Here is a 17,333-nt window from a genome sequence, read left to right as displayed (position 1 = left end):
GTGGGGGAGGACATGATGCTGTCAAAACTGCTGGCAATCATGGACAATGTCTCTCACCCCCTCCACAAAACTCTGGACAAGTTTAAGAGCAGCTTCAGCAACAGTCACAATCTATCTATCTATCTATCTATCTATCTACCTATTTCCTTAAAAAAAGTGGTAAGGCAGGTCACTCTACTTGGTACGTCGGGCCACGTCACTTAAATCTAATATCTATTCAGTAACAAATATAGCAGTATTTTCTTTTATGAAAGGGGATTGTTGGAAAAAACATGAGAAATGTTTTCACTTGATTTATTATTTATTTATATTTATTTACTTTATTTACTTTATGTATGTAAGTATTTAGCACCAGATTACAAAAATCAATAAATATGACTGGCTTGTGAAGGTGTTTTACAGGAAGTAGCTGTATTAACTAGTAAAAACCCAGCTGTGCCTTCATGTACAATTAGTTATTAGGTTAAGGATAGTGCATAGAGTTACAGTCCAGAATAAAAGCAAGAAGCTGCTGATTCATGGATGACTGAGCTACCATAACATGGCTGAGCCAACTGGACAGATTGCAAAATAATTGTTGTTAAACAAATATCAGGTTTAGATCTTTCTGTGTCATTTTTGATATAAAAAAAGTGGAAACTCTGATCAGACCTACAGAGAATACAGAAAACTTCATAGTGTATACAAGAAATTACATCTGTATTTTAGATTCCAGCTATTTTCCATAATTATCAGCTGGTGCGGCCATGGAAGGGCATTTGGGACGTCCAGAAGCAGGCAAAAGGTTTTCCCAGTACTCTCGACGAGCCCTAAGACAAAGTTTGGTAGTTTAGTTAGTTGTTAATTAACATTTGTGAAAATATATATATACACACACACACACACAATATATACATTATTTTGTCAGTTGCAATTATCATGACCTGGATGACTGAGAATCTTCACCAACATTATGTTGTCAGTCCTTCAATCTGCTAAATACTGCTTAATTTTTAAAGCAGCAGCCATGTTTCTGCTGAGTGTTACCTGGCTCTGACCCAGGGTTTAGTGTGCATCTCCAGAGCAGCTCCCCAGAGTCCGTGCTTCTCTGATGCTGGTGGGAGGAATCCTCTCTCTGCAGCCAGCTCCTCTGCTATAGCTCTGATATGATAGGCCTCAAATCCACAGCAGCCACCGATGTAGCGAATGCCAGCATTATAAGCCTCTCTGGTGTATTTATGTATATCCCAGCGGGTGATTGCTCTGGTTTCCATTGCTGAGAGGAGAGTTAAATATTTAGGTCTGGGCATTTAGTTATATTGCTGTTGTTACATCAATGTTCTCACATATGGGTGTAGCAAAAAGGCAACAATACAGGAGCTCTACACTCACATACCTTACATGTTTATACTATACATTAGATATACAACAACAATCGTGTAATTTCTTGGAAAGCATTGTTGGGTTATTTGAGCAGGATCAATTCAGAAACTTCAGGTCAATTTAATGCAGATCACTGCCTATTTAACGTTGTTAAATCCTAATCCTTAGGTTTTTTTGTACCATCTGTACTTTTTGTTCATAGTCACAGTTCATCACAATAATGAACATAAAACAGTTTCTTTTCTTTATTCTGCATAAAAAAAATATAAAAATGCTGACCGAAGGGGTACTCAGGTAGGCTGGTGTATCCACCTAAGTTGCACTCAGGTGTGTGAAAGCCCAGTGGCTGGACCATGAGATGGGCCTTGAGACCTGCTTTCTCTAATCCCTCTTTCATGAGCTTCACTGTACGAATGCACGTCAGAGGGTCCAAGTGGCAATTTATTCCAACAATGTCAGCTCCTGCAAATGAATACATAAAACATAATCAGATTTTACAGCTTAAACATGGTGTCAGATTTTCCAACTTGATGTACCACATCACAGAAGGTTTGTGTACCGGCTTTGACCAGCCTGACAGCGCACTCTCCAGGTGGGACTCCTTGCATGTCTCCATGAGGGGAGATGCACATCGTTGCACCCACTGTTTTACCGCTCGTCTTCAACACCTCCACTGCCCACACTGCCTCTTCCACATGATCAACAAACTGCAGGAGAAATGTGTTTTGAATTATTAAACCTTAACTTGGGACAAGAGTCAGTTAAAAACTGAACTTATGCACGTTACCATCTGTTGAACATTTATTCCTCTGGTGGTGTTGCTCATACTTCTACTATGAAGAAATCAATGTCCTTCTTGAGGAAGTCGTCCATCTGTTTCTTAAAGATGGCCTTGACCTCCATCTCACTGTGGCTCTGCACATAACATGGAGTCTTAGACACACACCCGGCAACCAATGCACCACCTTCATTTGCTACCTCCCTGGCCAGGTCACAGGCTGCCTCATTGATCTGGGCCCCCTGGATCAGACAAGAACAGGTTGGAGTGATACCAAATTGATGTGAATTGAATATTCATGAGGTACAGTAGGGCTAACAAGATGAAGGTGTGATTAGAATTTGTATGATAGGGTTTTTTCACTGACAGTGATGTTGGGGACATTGCCGCTGATCTCCAGTTTATCCTCACTGCAGTAGAAGGTGAATGTCTGAAGCACATTGGCTCCTGCTCTCAGAAACTCCCTGTGCAGCTGCCGCACTGACAGAAACAGACAGAAAGAGGGGCTTTTGAGGAAAACACAAAAATATATACATATATGCATAGTAACATGTGCTTTAAAACAGTCGACTCCTGTCATGTAAATATATGAGTTGGAAACATATACCTGCTTCAGGATGTTCAACAGCAGCTTCAGGGGTCCAGTGTCCTGCCTTCACATAGCCACGTCTCTCCAGTTGCATTACATAACCTCCGTCACCTACAATCACCTCCCCAGCGTTCAGGCGCTCCAAGATACCCTAAGTACACACACACACACACACACACACACACACACACACACACACACACACACACTGATCAGGAGCTAATAAAAATAAATAAGTAGCTCAGGTATGAGATGCCTCCGGGGCCTGTCAGGTGTACTTTGCTCACTTGAAATGAGGCTTTTGATAGGCTTTCAGAAAATGTTTTTACTCTTGCACAATGTTGATCAGAATACTTATATACTTAATATGTTGTGCCTAAATTCATCATCTGACTAAAAACAATACTAAAACAATATATTCAGAAAATAGATCTTCAATAAACATGCCAACTTGTTAAACACTTCTCTTTTCAATACAATTTATTGTATTGTTTTGCTTTTCTTACTGCTTGTGAGCCTACTAAACTCCCTGAGGAGTCATTTACATGCATGGAAATGAGAAAGCCTGGTCTCTTTATTCTTTAACATAACTGTGCAATTTAGCCCAAATCAAATGAAATGTGTGTGTGTGTGTGTGTGTGTGTGTGTGTGTGTGTGTGTGTGTGAGAGAGAGAGAGAGTGAGAGAGAGAGAGAGAGAGCAAACACTATCAGCAGTCTGATAGATATCCAAAGCTAACATTCCCTTGTCTATTATTAAACACTGTCTGCGAGGAGGACGCGAGCAACTTGTATGGTGTTGCTTGTTATCTTTGAATAAGTAAACGGACTGAATTTCCATCTGCTAACAACTAATTGATCGTTTTTCACCTTTTCTTCTTGGAGGCTACTTCATTTCATATGTTGGATGAACTATAGATTGTACATGTCTATTGAACAAGTAACTGCGCTATAGAAACGCAGCCTGTGACATTCAGGTTTGGACAATTTAGTTAAAAGATGAAAGCGTTCACGGTTCATACAATAGTAAGGCCGAGGAGAGCATGCACAGGACCACTGTATGTAAAACACAACCTCAAAAGGGATATTTTTCTGTTTCTCATACCCTTCTCTTCTTGCTCTCCATCGCTGACCACGTCTCTGTGCAAAGTATGTGTGTGCAGATATGAATGGCCACTGATTTTGTACCACTGTAAAAAAAAAAACATAATCTCACGAGATTGAGGGGCTATTACGTAGCATCACTGAAGCGCCACAGCGAGAGTTGCTTGCTGCCCCCCAGAGGCGAGGCGGATCACATCAAAGGGTTATTTATCAATTGGGTGATTATTAACTAGCAGTAGTCCAATAGTCTATACCTCAACAGACATAGCTTTTAGTTGAAGGAAATAGAAAAAAAATGTCTCTTAGAATTTAGAGAAGCACAAACATGCACAAGACTTTTAATTAATAATTTGTATCTAATATGACTTTTCCACAAAAACCTTCAATTACATAGACCTGACCTTGAATTGAATCCAGCAGATCAGGCTAGAGTGAGCTTCAATACACTTTAAATCCGAAACAAGCTGACTGAATAATAAATTAATTAATAAATTATACACTTATTGAATTTGAAAATTCTTAAAAAACAAAAGTTTGTTTCCCTTTATGCCTATGCAAATAGTTTAAAAATCAGAAACTGAAGCCTACCACTATACGATTGGCCACTGGCATCACATTTTAAATCTTAAATATAAAACATGTTTGATTTTATCAGGGTGGCTCCAAGGAGTCTGTGGGCAATTCACGAGGGTTAGGACTGGACCGGTACATTTAAGCCTCACATTAACAGATAAGCTGTGCCAAACAGCATGTTTTGAACGGGCACCGTATTATTAATAAATACTACATTACATCTTTGGACACTGTCAACCTCGAAAGCAGAGATGCAGTTAATCTCTCGCCTGTCATGTAGGTTGGGTAATAATTGTGAAATAAGACAAGAAACAAGGGCAGCATGTGCCTGCAGCCTGCAGGGGGCGCTGCAGCACGTGTGCAGCAGAACTACGATATTACGTCACTTCCTGGCGGGGTTTCGAGCTGAAAACGGATGTAAACAAAACCAGTGAGCGATTTAACGGCGTTAATTTAATACATTTTCCAGTAGATGATGCTTCATATGTGACAGCCACTGAACGCATGTGTCAAGATATTGATAAAGTTTGAATCAGCAGTGGCTGTCAGAGAAGAGTTCAGTTTTTTTCTGATTGTTGAACGAAAATAAACAAGGTAAGATATTTATGCTTTATGCATCGTTTTAATGCATAGCTCTTGCCTCAGGTCCCCTGTAACATTATGTAAAATTAAAAATGAACTTCTTACAAGGAGGTGTTTGATTTTTAACGTGTGTATTTGTGGTTTTATGTTTGTTTACACTGGGTGATCAGAGGTGGACTATACATTAGCCCAAGTATTGTACAATTTTGTGGTACTTCTCCGTTGAGTATTTTTATTTTTGGTCCATTAGATGCACATATTTTACTTTATAGCTCGCTGTTATATATTTGATACTCACTGTGACAACTTATGTTACTTATGTAATTTTTTCTTGGGCAGGTCGAGTCAAGTAAAATGTCCTAGGTCAAATCATTTTTTAAATCCAAGATACTGCAATCTTACCTGCAGTATCTGTTCTTTATAAAAAAAAAGAAAAGACAAAGTATCAGTACAGTTTATCTTACCTGTTCTAAAAAGTACGACAATTATTTGGTTTTGTATCATAATTATTGATATTCAGTGAAATAAATGTCATCAAACAAATTGATGACTTTATAAAAGCTAATTTATTTCTTTAATTCTTCTCATCGAAAATATTCCTTCCATATCATTTTTAAACAGTGAAATACTGACTGTCAGGAAAAAAACTGAAAACATAAAATAAACAAGTCATTAGACATTGTGTTTCAAGTCAAGTCATGAGTCCAAGTCCAGTTTCAAGTTATTTATAGAATAGAAAATACTTTGTCTACTTTTTGTGTGCAAAAGGCAGAAATTTGTCTTTGCTTGCATGTGCATAAGATACATTAAAAGCAACATATCACAGTCAAAAATAGGACACATTAAAACATAAACATAATAGGAGCTACATACAGCACTTTTACTTTCAAGTAACAAAATAAGGAGCATTTTAATATAATAAGTTATCTTGTTATGCAGTGTATTTGCATTGTTGTATTCCTACTTTTACTTAATGACTGATTCAAAGTCCTTCTCATGCATGTTTTTTTTTTTTTTTTTTTTTTTTTGCTTGAATATTAGTTTAACACAATTAGCAAATTATGGAGCATATGGACCGTAATTCTTACTTTGGGCCGACAATACTGAATTGGTCCAGTTGTTACGCTCTTTAGATCGAACTCGGGTGATGTGGCGTTGACTTTCTCTTTGGTTTCACTTAATTCCCTTCTCCAGGCACCTGCACTGTTGTGTGATGGACCCATCTGACAACGTGGGGAACCTCAACCACATGATGGAGGGTGTAGTACTGGATAATGGTTCCGCTCCTGATGGCAGACAGAAGGATACTTCGCCTGCAGACATGCTGAGGTTCCTTCCACATGTTCTTTAACACTTATAATTATTACATTTACAGTGGCTGAGTTTGGGTTTATTTGATGAATCACACCCTAAAACAGTGTTTAAGACTCATCTGTCATCCAAACTGAATCAAACACTTTACCTCTTGTCAAAAGCAGTGATTATAATCTTTATAATGACTGAATTTACTGTCTTTTCAGAATAAAACAACAGATGTCCAACCAGTGCTTTGAAATGGCAGTACAGCTCAGTGCAGGTACGGTCTGTGCATTATTTCCATCATATTGTATTTTCATGAACTGCACAGACAAAGCGTTAATATCAAGTTTTCTGTAACAGGAAAAAGTAAGAGATCCTGCAGCATATCTGAAGCTGAGAGAGACTTGTGAGTATTTTGAATGAGCCTTTTCATGTGGATATACAATTTAAGCCAAATGTAAGATTAGAGGTCATTTCAAAATGTAAACTGATGACATATTTTTCATTTAATACTACAGGACAGATTATGTCAGTGAGCTGGAACAAGTCAAGACTATTAATTTTAACAGCACACTGGCACTGCACAGGTAAACTGAGGCCTTATCCTTTGTGATGAGTGCTACGTTTTTCCTTGTACAATATCATACTGTGTATATATATATGTAATATAGGAGCAGTGATTTTTGTTGACTTATTATTTAACTGGTGTCTTTCAGAATGCAGATGTGGCACGCTATTGGAGAAAAACTGAAACAGAATGATTCAGAGGCAGAGTAAGTCAACTCCAAACATATAGTAAAACAACTGACATACATTTGTTTTTGATGATTGTGTCATACACACTTGTTTTTCTCAGTGCCCTGAAAGCTGTGAGCGAACGCTGCATGGCTCTTTGTTCACACATCAAACAATTTCAGCAAGTAAGCAAATTCATTATCTATTGTGTAAATATGAAATGTGTGTCTGTGCTAATATTACTGTGTTTAAAACAATTGTTTATGTGAAATTAGATGATAAATCTGTTGTTAAACTACTACTAGCAGTATACCAACAGTCATATGGTGTCTGTCTAATTAGCAGGTCCAGGACTATAAAGCACTTTTTAGTGGGTCATAAATACCACCGCTATCAACTATACTGCAATATCAATATACTGTACATAACTAATTCATAGTATTATCACTTTTTTCTTGATGGCCTTTTAACATAGATCTGTTTACAATTATGAATGTGAATTAAAACTAAATTTATTGCTCTGTGAAATTGTGATATTTAATTCTGTACTGAACTCCTGTATGTTTTTGATAACAGGAGTCAAGAGATCTTCAAGAAGAAATCACAGAAATACAGAAGAAGAGGCTTGGTATGTTGGTTTGTTTACAACGAAATAGAACAATTATAATCATATTTAATTTTTTTCACAGTTCAGTTGTTGGACATACTGTATGATTTTTTTTGTGTGTGTGTGTGTGTGTGTGTGTAGGGATGAAGCGGCTCACACATGAGAAAATGAAGGAGATGGAAGAGTTGATGTCCAAGAAAAAGCACCCAGATTCAGAGAAGTACAAAGCTGCATTGGAAAAAGGCCAGGAGAACCTAGAGAAATATAAAAAGATGGCCGTCATGACACAGAACGTCCTCAGGGTAAATTGTGAAAAATAAAATACATTAAATTGCCAGTATAATGTTCGGCAGTGCTTAATGCACACAGTGACTTTCACAGCTGGTGTATTAATGTAAGTCTCTCTCTCTAGGGCATCCTCTTGGCCTGCAAAATCAACTGGCTGGATGATCCGAAACTTCGAGACATCTGCATGACACTGGAGGAATTTCCCATATCTGACTAGAGAACGGATACATGTATCTTATATTTATGTTTTTGTATTGTATTGTCTAATAAACCATCCACAAAACAGTTCAAAGCAGTATGATTTATAAAAGTAATGTAAGTGACGCCCGGCTGCCACTAGAGGGCGACGCAGGAGGAGAGCAAAGATTTTATATCTGCACTTCTTGTCAGCGAAGAAGAACAGTGGCTCACACGTGTTTACCAGCCCAGAGAGATATTTAGAAGAATTGTCACAAAATTGGTTTCTGGATTTTGAACCGAAGTAAAACCAAGTAAAAATGCCGAAGGTCAAAGCAGAGAAGAAAAGCAGGCAGCACCAAGAGGTCAAAAACCAAGGTATGTCTCTCCAAAGAAGGGGTTAGCGTTAGCACGTTAGCAAACACTGTCAGCTGCTGGAACAAAAAGGCTTTAAAGTTTGGGATTAATTGACGACAGCGCATAATGAGTGATAATTGTGTCAGTGTCAAAGTGTACCTGTTATTAAATCACATCAGTCGCCAATGTAAACAAAACATAGGCTATTTGTTACCTGTGTTGCCACTGATGTAATGCTCGTAAGTTAAGTTATGTGAGACTAATGCCAAACTTTAATCAGAAAATCTGCGTTTAAAGAGGCTCGACTCATCCGCAAATGTACATACAGACACAAACCCCTTTAAGATACTTGTTGAATTGTTCAGTGTCTTGTGGTTATTTCGGCATACAAAGGGTCCAGTCAATAACCAGGTAATGGCAATACACACTGTACACTATACTAATCAAGTACAGCCATGGCCAAGCTGTGTTTTCTGTATTAATTGTACCTTAAATTGAAGCTTATATTAGCTCTGTGTAGCTGTCATCTACATATATATACGACTACCATTTCTCTCAATGAACAACATTACAATGAGACAATGTACAGAGGCAAGTGTTTTACACACACCACAAGCACACAGACATTTTCTGAAGTTCTGACTCGTGGGACAAAACTGATGAAATGTACTGTGTATAATGTCTGTAAGCCTGTTTATCCAAGAGAAACTTAACCAAGAAAAGAAAAAAATATATATATAATTGGGTGTATTTTAATATAAATTGTTCAACTCATTAACATCACACAAGATCAGTACTCAGTGTCCCAGTCCTGTCTGTTGTAGGAATCATGTTCAACACGGGCATCGGCCAGCACATCCTGAAGAATCCACTGATCGTCAACGGGATCATTGAGAAGGTAATGCTGTTGCAGTGTGGTCTGGTACTGACAATTTAATGCACTTTTTTGTTTTAGACACACAAACATCCTATAAACAAAGACTGTGCACAGGCATTCATGATTCACAGTGTTTGTAATCCATTGTTGTGGCTGTGTTTTTCAGGCTGCCCTGAGGCCGACAGATGTGGTTCTGGAGGTGGGACCTGGTACTGGTAACATGACAGTGAAACTGCTGGAAAAAGCCAAGAAGGTGAGTGTCGTAACTACAAACACATGCTCACAAAAAAGTAATCAGGTGGCGATAACTTAGTTGATTCTTTATTGTATAATAAGATAATGGATTTAAAGGTGTTATGTTAGTCAGAAGTGATCATTATTACTTCAATTTGATGTCACTTTTAGCATGAGCTTGCTGCCCTTGTCCTTTTTTAATAATTTTAAGCACACTGCAAAGAGTATACATGGCAGAGTATTGGAGCTTGAGGTCAAAATCTAGCTGTGTTGCCAGGTTATTAATCTTTTTAACCCATGCCTCAGGAAAATGTTGCCCTCATAACTAATTTGTTTAGTTTAGAGAAAGTTTCCTTTCCACTCCACTACACAGCTCCTCACTAGCTTTACATACTGTCCTTGATAACCTTGCCTTTGTGTAATAATGTCCAGCTTATGTTTCTCATTCACATTCTCCTATTATGATCTTCGTGTTTTCTGAACTGTCCACAGCAGTGATAAAATAATTGATTGTCACCATTCAGCCTTAACAGAAAGTTGTATTTTTGTAGGTGGTGGCCTGTGAGCTGGACTGCAGATTAGTGGCTGAACTTCAGAAAAGGGTTCAATGCACGTAAGTGGAATCAGCAGCCACCGCATGAAGTATATTTTCATAGTATCTGCAATTACATTAAAAGTACATATGTGATCTAATAAAATGACATTGTGTTTTCCAACAGACCTATGCAGACCAAACTTCAAATACTAGTCGGAGATGTACTCAAAACAGATCTGCCGTTCTTTGACGTCTGTGTGGCTAATTTACCTTATCAGGTGAGTGTTCTTAGTCACATTTTAGTCATTTTATGTTAAGTTAGGGTTAGGGTTAGGGTTGCCCACATGTTTCACTTGAACAACAGGACAGGAGATGATTAGGCAATTCAATTGCTATAATGTTAATGAACTGATATTGGCAAACAAATTAACCTAGTCAACGTCAGCCTGGAAACCAGGCTCATTCATTCATTATTTTGCTGCGGCAAACTCAAAACTTTTTTGACAGGGATGTTTTGGTTATATTTTGACAGACATACTAGATGTACAATTGTGGGGAAAAATCAATAATCTTTTGAATGTTCAATAGCCCAACACTAACATTGTAGTCTCGTCAACGAAAACAAAATATGTACTTCGTCATAGTTTTTATTATCAAAGGTCAATGTCTAACTCGTCATCGTCTCATCTTAGTCATGAAGAAAAGGACGCTGATGAACATGTTACGTCATAGTTTTTGTTACTGTATCAGGTAAATGTTTCTTCTGTTCTACACACAGTTGATTTGATGCCATTTATACCAAACTTGACTTTTTTTTAATTGTGCAGATTTCATCACCGTTTGTATTCAAGCTCCTGCTGCATCGACCTTTCTTCAGGTAAGAAACAACCAGTTGCCCACTGAAAGTTTTTAACTGTTTTCTCACATGTCCCTGTTGAGCATTCAGCATCTGGTTTGTGTTTTATGTCTGTTCAGGTGTGCAGTGTTGATGTTCCAGAGAGAGTTTGCAATGCGATTGGTCGCTCCCCCTGGAGACAAGCTGTACTGCAGACTGTCCATCAACACACAACTACTTGCTCGGGTCGACCATCTCATGAAGGTCAGTGTGCACTGTCTGATGTTTGCTCTCCTAACACCACAATATCCTGTCAGTGTCTTAAGATATTAAGACGTTTATTTTCATCAAGGTTTTTCCTGTGTCTCAATGTTGATGTTTCCCTCCGACCAGGTTGGGAAGAATAATTTCCGTCCTCCTCCAAAAGTGGAGTCAAGTGTTGTCAGGATAGAACCAAAAAATCCTCCACCTCCAGTGAACTTTCAGGTGAGGTTTGACTCTATGAACAGTTGATTCTGTGAGAATGCAGTTCAAACGATAGATTAATAGTAGATATGTATTGTTGTGTTGTCCTTTCTTTCAAGGAGTGGGATGGCCTGGTCAGAATAGCCTTTGTAAGGAAAAACAAAACCCTCGGTGCAGCTTTCAAGTGAGTACCTGCCTGCTTCAAACGCTACCAACCTAATACAAATCTATTCTGTCAAAAAAAAAAAAATTGTGGGAAAAACAAAAGAGACGATGATGCTGATTTTTATTTTCCAGGTCCACTGCGGTCGAACAGCTGCTGGAAAAGAACTACAGAATTCACTGCTCTGTACACAACGTGGTGAGTCATGGTGTGCCTTCATGTGCAGTCATGCATGACTCTTGTTTCCCTTTTTAACACAAGTGTTTTGAAACTGCAGATCTCTTTCTTTATTTCAGGATCACATATCAGCCAGTTTGAATCTAAAATCTTGTCCTTCATCTTAACAGGAAGTCCCAGCAGATTTCAGCATCAGCAAGAAGATTGAAAGTGTTTTGCAGGAGGCTAATTTTTCTGAGAAGAGAGCCAGGTCCATGGACATTGATGACTTCATGGTGTAAGTTGAACATCTATGTATTTGCTTCTTCTTTATTTCAGGCCTTTTGTGTGTAAAAGAAATAACAGTAGACTGAAAAATAAAACTGAATTCCTGTGTAAAGGGATTAATAAAGTATGTGTTCTTCCAACCTTTTTAGCCAAATTATCTGCTAAATGTCGCTTCAGTCCTGTTTAATAATGACTGTGTTCTTCATTCACAGACTGCTTCATGCATTCAACTCTGCAGGGATCCACTTTTCTTAAACAGCAGTGGAAACTGAAGAGAGAGAAACACTCATGTGACTGTTGTGATGAGAGGGGAGAAGTTGAAAAGAAATCGATCATCTGACAATTAGTTCCTCTTCAGGAGCTTTGCTTGGAGGAACAGTATACACAAATTTTGAAATAGTTCGATGAAAAGTGCAAAGAGTATTAGAGGATACATTTAAAGAGCTCATATTGAGTTTGCTATTTTACCATTATGATTACAGATAAGTGTCCTTGGGAATGCATGGACTGAATTTATTTCAAATGGAAGCTGGATCATCCCTCTTGGTGTGTGTGTGTGTGTGTGTGTGTGTGTGTGTGTGTGTGTGTGTGTGTGTGTGTGTGTGCGCGCGCGCGTACACCTGCGCCTGTTTTCAAGTTGGTCATTCATTGAAAATGATCTGTAATAGATGATTACTCAAGTCTAAAAACAATCTACATTTTTTTTCTAATTTACATCAAAATGACCTCCTCATGGAAAAGGTTAATATTTAACAAGTGCAGATTTGAGTGTGTGTGCAGTCTCTTAAAATAAATTCTGATTGTCCGCATGTTTAAATTGATCATTTTCGAAAAAAAGAAAATACCTATCACAATTTCCCAGATTCCAGTGTAATACATTTATTAATTGCTTGTTTTGTCTAACCAACTGTTCATAACAAATAATGATATATTTTGGATACTTTTTTGTCAACTACTATTAAGCACTAATGATACAGCTTGCTGCTGTTATATTGCCTTGTAGTTTACTTTAAGCGTGACGTCATTATTACCCTGGCTCAAAATATAATTATTTTGAAGTTAGTGTTGAATGTCTTCGCCTAAAGTGGTTGGATGATTTTGGTGTCTGCCTCACATTTCTGACCTGATACATGATGAATTTCATCATTTGTTTCCACAAATGGCGTCGAGTACGCCTCTGGCATGTTTATTTTGAAAGTTTATACCGAAAATGGGGTGTGTCTTTGACTAGACCAAGCCCACAGGAAGTGGGTCGGGGTTTGATGCCAATTTTTGTAGTGGCCGTATCGTGTAACTACAGCGTCACGTGTTTCCCTGCGGCCCAAAAATACCTTTTCTCATAAGCTAACATTCAATTAAAAAAAAACGACTTTATTTGTTCCTGGGGGGCAATTAAACATTGTGAAAGAAGGGGCTATAGGTCCATGGACTTGACTCTTTGGTTGGTATGAGTGGGGACGTTATACTGCCCTCCTGTGGCCATGAGTTATAACTACACCTGTGATTCTTATTTAAAAAGTGGCCCCAGCAGCTGTAATTTCAGTCTGTTTTGATGTTGTCATACATGTAGTAGTTCCATTGAGTAGCTAATTGTGCACACACTGGTTTATAACTTTGGATAACAGTTGTTTTAAGTGTATTGTTTGTTAAATGTGTAGTTGTGGGTATTTGTCATGACCACTGGAGGGCAGGAATGTTTCACTTTCGTGAGAACTTGGCATTCGTTGAAAAATGTAAGGATTATACGAGTTTTCTAGCTCACATAAAAATTACATTGATCTAGAAAAGGGTAAATAATTTATAAGTGGATCTAACACAAGCCTCCGCCTTTCCATTTCACCATTTTGGCTCAATATTGCTTTTTTTTCCTGCCCCACTTCTGTCACTATGATGTTGATGTTAAATTGTTAGGTGTGACCCAACTCCAATATTTTCTGGCTAATGCTCCCCAGCAGAAGTCTTGAAGAACTAAGCTAGTCTGTACGGAAGCCCTAAAGGGCCATGCATTCATACGTTTTATTTCCTCCGTTTTCCCGTGATAACGAGTTAATTTCATTTGTTTTCTTGAGATCTCGAGTTATTATCTCGAAATAACAACTGCCGTTTTCCCGAGATAACGATATAATAACTCGAGATCTCGAGAAAACAAATGAAATTATCTTCCGTAAGTCTGTGCTGTAACTGGTTAGATTTTTATGAAATAAGTTGTTAATTATGTTTTCGCCGGAAGTATTGCTACATTATTATGTTAGCCTTGATGCTAGTAGGGGTTGTCAAGAGTATATTTATGACCATGACGAGTGTTTACTTCAGTAACTGTGATCAGTACAAAAGCCCTAAAGGGCCATGCATTCATACATTTTATTTCCTCCGTTTTCCCGAGATAGTTAATTTCATTTGTTTTCTCGAGATCTCGAGTTATTATCTCGAAATAACAACTGCCGTTATCCCGAGATAACGAGATAATTAATTCGAGATCTCGAGATAATGACTGTGATATGATAGGCCTGAGATTATGGAGACGCCCCGGACCTCGTAGCTGGTCAGCTATGTAGTTAACGACGTCATCAGGCTCACTTAGATTGCGCCGCCGATATAGTTGAAGCCTTTTTAGATTACGCACACTAATGTGTATATTATCTGTAATAGCAAGGCATAATGCTATTTCAGCCTGTGTCAGGCCTTGATTGAAAAGATATGTGACACGGTGATCGATATGCTCCTGCTCCTCTGACATTGCTACACTGAATGATGTTTCCTGCAATGATTTAATATCTATTTGATATCTTGGGAAAACGGCAGTTGTTATTTCGAGATAATAACTCGAGATCTCGAGAAAACAAATGAAATTAACTCGTTATCACGGGAAAACGGAGGAAATAAAACGTATGAATGCATGGCCCTTTAGGGCTTCCGTAAGTCTGTGCTGTAACTGGTTAGATTTTTATGAAATAAGTTGTTAATTATGTTTTCGCCAGAAGTATTGCTACATTATTATGTTAGCCTTGATGGTAGTAGGGGTTGTCAAGAGTATATTTATGACCATGACAAGTGTTTACTTCAGTAACTGTGATCAGTACGGAAGCCCTAAAAGGCCATGCATTCATACATTTTATTTCCTCCGTTTTCCCGTGATAACGAGTTAATTTCATTTGTTTTCTTGAGATCTCGAGTTATCTCGAAATAACAACTGTTATTATCTCGAAATAACAACTGTTATTATCTCGAAATAACAACTGTTATTATCTCGAAATAACAACTGCCATTTTCCCGACATAACGGGATAATTTTCTCGAGATCTCGAGATAATGAAACTTTGTTTTCCCAAAATAACGATATAATTAATTCGAGATCTCGAGATAATGACTGTGATATGATAGGCCTGAGATTATGGAGACGCCCGGGACCTCATAGCTGGTCAGCTATGTAGTTAACGACGACATCAGGCTCACTTAGATTGTGCCGCTGATATAGCTGAAGCCTTGCCAACCGTCTTTTTAGATTACGCACACTAATGTGTATATTATCTGTAATAGCAAGGCATAATGCTATTTCAGCCTGTGTCAGGCCTTGATTGAAAAGATATGTGACACGGTGATCGATATGCTCCTGCTCCTCTGACATTGCTACACTGAATGATGTTTCCTGCAATGATTTAATATACTACACTATCGTTTTGTTTTCTCAAGATCTCGAATTAATTATATCGTTATCTCGGGAAAACAAAGTTTCATTATCTTGAGATCTCGAGAAAATTATCCCGTTATCTCGGAAAACGGCAGTTGTTATTTCAAGTTAATAACTCGAGATCTCGAAAAAACAAATGAAATTAAAGCTGCAAGCAGCGATGAACGGGCCCTCGCAGTCCACGCGGGTCGGGGCGTGCTGCCGTCGTTACATGCTGCCGTCGTTACATGCTGCTGTCGTGACATGCTGCTGTCGGGGCTTGTACTTGCAACAACTTCCATTGAGGAAATGAAAGTGAAGGCAGTGAAGCTGTCATTTCGTCATTTAGCAATAAAAGCGCCACCTATTGGTCGATTTGCACGAAATTTTGTAGAAATGCTCATCGTGCCATGGAACACAATTGCCAAAAGTTTTGTGTTGATCGGACTGTATTTCATCAAGATACACAAGAATGTCTGTTTGACAACAATGCACAGGAAATTGTTGTTTTATATTTTGGGCGTTCTGTGGACTAGCACATTTCTTTTAATAACTTTTTGTCAGGAGGGTCCAGAGATGCTGCGTGCAAAGTTTGGTGCAAATTGGAAAAATTGCCTGGGAGGAGTTCGAAAAAGTAGGTTTGCGACATTTGGCGAATTTGCGAATGGAAATTCAGTGCAAACGTGGGCGTGGCCTACATCACACGGTTCGGCTGTATTCAGGGAACATATAGATATAATGTTTAACGATGTGCACCATATTATATGGGAGTAATTAACAAAAAACGTTTTTTCTTGATAATAGCGCCACCTGCTGGTGATTTTTGGTGTGTGAGTTACAGGGGCCAGTCTATACCACCCCTATGAATTTCATGTCCATAAGTGTTATGGTGTGGGCACAGTGCCAAATATAAAATGAAACTGCCACCAGAGCGCCACCTAGTGTCAGATCGGTAACACCTTTGTCAGTTGTCCTCAGGAGGCCATTGGCAATCAGTGTACCAAGTTTTGTGTTAATCCGACCGACCAATGTGGAGATATAAAATACTTCAATTTAAATAGCGCCACCTAGTGATCATGGGCCAAGATTTTGCACAGAGCCTTAGGGGCTCATGTGGAAGTAGTATCCTGAGGTTCACATCATTTGGACACACCAATGTGGAGATATGCAACACTTCCTGTTGTGACCCGAATCCACAGGAAGTTGTTATTTAATAACTTGAGTATTCTTTGGCGTATCAAAATTCTTTTAATAACTTTTTGTCAGAAGGGTCCACAGATGCTGTGTGCAAAGTTTCGTGCAAATTGGTGAAATTGCCTGGGAGGAGTTCGAAAAAGTAGGTTTTCCACATTTCGCGAGCTAGCGAAAAAAAACGGTAGGCGGATATGGGCGTGGCCTATATCAGGAGATTCAGCACAATTCACTGAAAGCGTGGATATAAGGTTTTTGAACGTGCGACAAAGTATGTGGGAGTTTTTAGCCAAAACGCACTTTCCTTAATAATAGCGCCACCTAGTGGTGGAAGTTCACAACGACATCAGATTATCAAATTTTTCGCCAAGCCTAATGACTTTGGCAAAAAAAATCGCGTTTTCATACATGTTCAGGCAGTGAAAAATGCGATCATTTGGGACAAAGAAAAAATATAACAAAAAAAAATAATAA

The 17,333-nt window shown here is 38.4% G+C and overlaps 3 protein-coding genes across 3 annotated transcripts; 2 read left to right on the top strand and 1 right to left on the bottom strand.

The window, feature by feature from the left end:
• Positions 1-278: 278 nt before the first annotated feature.
• Positions 279-3,889, bottom strand: LOC140995884 (betaine--homocysteine S-methyltransferase 1-like). The gene is made up of 8 exons (XM_073466037.1): positions 3,833-3,889; positions 2,748-2,880; positions 2,508-2,620; positions 2,191-2,382; positions 1,922-2,069; positions 1,642-1,824; positions 1,027-1,255; positions 279-809 (listed from the first exon to the last, which is right to left on the bottom strand). The coding sequence occupies exons 1-8, from the start codon at positions 3,851-3,853 to the stop codon at positions 716-718; spliced, it is 1,113 nt and encodes a 370-aa protein (XP_073322138.1). The 5' UTR covers positions 3,854-3,889; the 3' UTR covers positions 279-715.
• Positions 3,890-4,835: 946 nt separating this feature from the next.
• On the top strand, positions 4,836-8,207 carry cenph (centromere protein H). The gene is made up of 10 exons (XM_073466919.1): positions 4,836-4,998; positions 6,181-6,315; positions 6,507-6,562; positions 6,646-6,691; positions 6,804-6,872; positions 7,002-7,058; positions 7,142-7,205; positions 7,597-7,648; positions 7,769-7,929; positions 8,040-8,207. The coding sequence occupies exons 2-10, from the start codon at positions 6,200-6,202 to the stop codon at positions 8,130-8,132; spliced, it is 714 nt and encodes a 237-aa protein (XP_073323020.1). The 5' UTR covers positions 4,836-4,998; positions 6,181-6,199; the 3' UTR covers positions 8,133-8,207.
• Positions 8,208-8,293: 86 nt separating this feature from the next.
• Positions 8,294-12,865, top strand: dimt1l (DIM1 dimethyladenosine transferase 1-like (S. cerevisiae)). The gene is made up of 12 exons (XM_073466166.1): positions 8,294-8,470; positions 9,274-9,347; positions 9,493-9,579; positions 10,112-10,173; positions 10,280-10,373; positions 10,923-10,972; positions 11,071-11,194; positions 11,324-11,416; positions 11,515-11,579; positions 11,693-11,756; positions 11,906-12,012; positions 12,215-12,865. The coding sequence occupies exons 1-12, from the start codon at positions 8,413-8,415 to the stop codon at positions 12,255-12,257; spliced, it is 921 nt and encodes a 306-aa protein (XP_073322267.1). The 5' UTR covers positions 8,294-8,412; the 3' UTR covers positions 12,258-12,865.
• The last annotated feature ends 4,468 nt before the right edge of the window (positions 12,866-17,333 follow it).

This window comes from Pagrus major, chromosome 5, assembly GCF_040436345.1.
Source record: "Pagrus major chromosome 5, Pma_NU_1.0".
In the NCBI taxonomy this organism is placed as follows: Eukaryota; Metazoa; Chordata; class Actinopteri; order Spariformes; family Sparidae; genus Pagrus; species Pagrus major.
This window is presented reverse-complemented; position numbering and strand designations above follow the sequence as displayed.

Bases quoted from the DNA above. Each gene is read 5' to 3' on its own strand.
- LOC140995884 (XM_073466037.1), bottom strand. From the start codon at position 3,853: ATGGAGAGCAAGAAGAGAAGG. The intron at 2,621-2,747 runs GTATATGTTTCC...TGTTTCTGTCAG, and splicing joins TGTTGAACATCCTGAAGCAG to TGCGGCAGCTGCACAGGGAG. The intron at 1,256-1,641 runs GTCAGCATTTTT...CTCTCCTCTCAG, and splicing joins CCTACCTGAGTACCCCTTCG to CAATGGAAACCAGAGCAATC.
- cenph (XM_073466919.1), top strand. From the start codon at position 6,200: ATGGACCCATCTGACAACGTGGGGAACCTCAACCACATGATGGAGGGT. The intron at 6,316-6,506 runs GTTCCTTCCACA...CTGTCTTTTCAG, and splicing joins TCGCCTGCAGACATGCTGAG to AATAAAACAACAGATGTCCA. The intron at 7,206-7,596 runs GTAAGCAAATTC...TTTTGATAACAG, and splicing joins ACATCAAACAATTTCAGCAA to GAGTCAAGAGATCTTCAAGA.
- dimt1l (XM_073466166.1), top strand. From the start codon at position 8,413: ATGCCGAAGGTCAAAGCAGAGAAGAAAAGCAGGCAGCACCAAGAGGTC. The intron at 9,580-10,111 runs GTGAGTGTCGTA...GTATTTTTGTAG, and splicing joins TGCTGGAAAAAGCCAAGAAG to GTGGTGGCCTGTGAGCTGGA. The intron at 10,374-10,922 runs GTGAGTGTTCTT...TTAATTGTGCAG, and splicing joins TGGCTAATTTACCTTATCAG to ATTTCATCACCGTTTGTATT.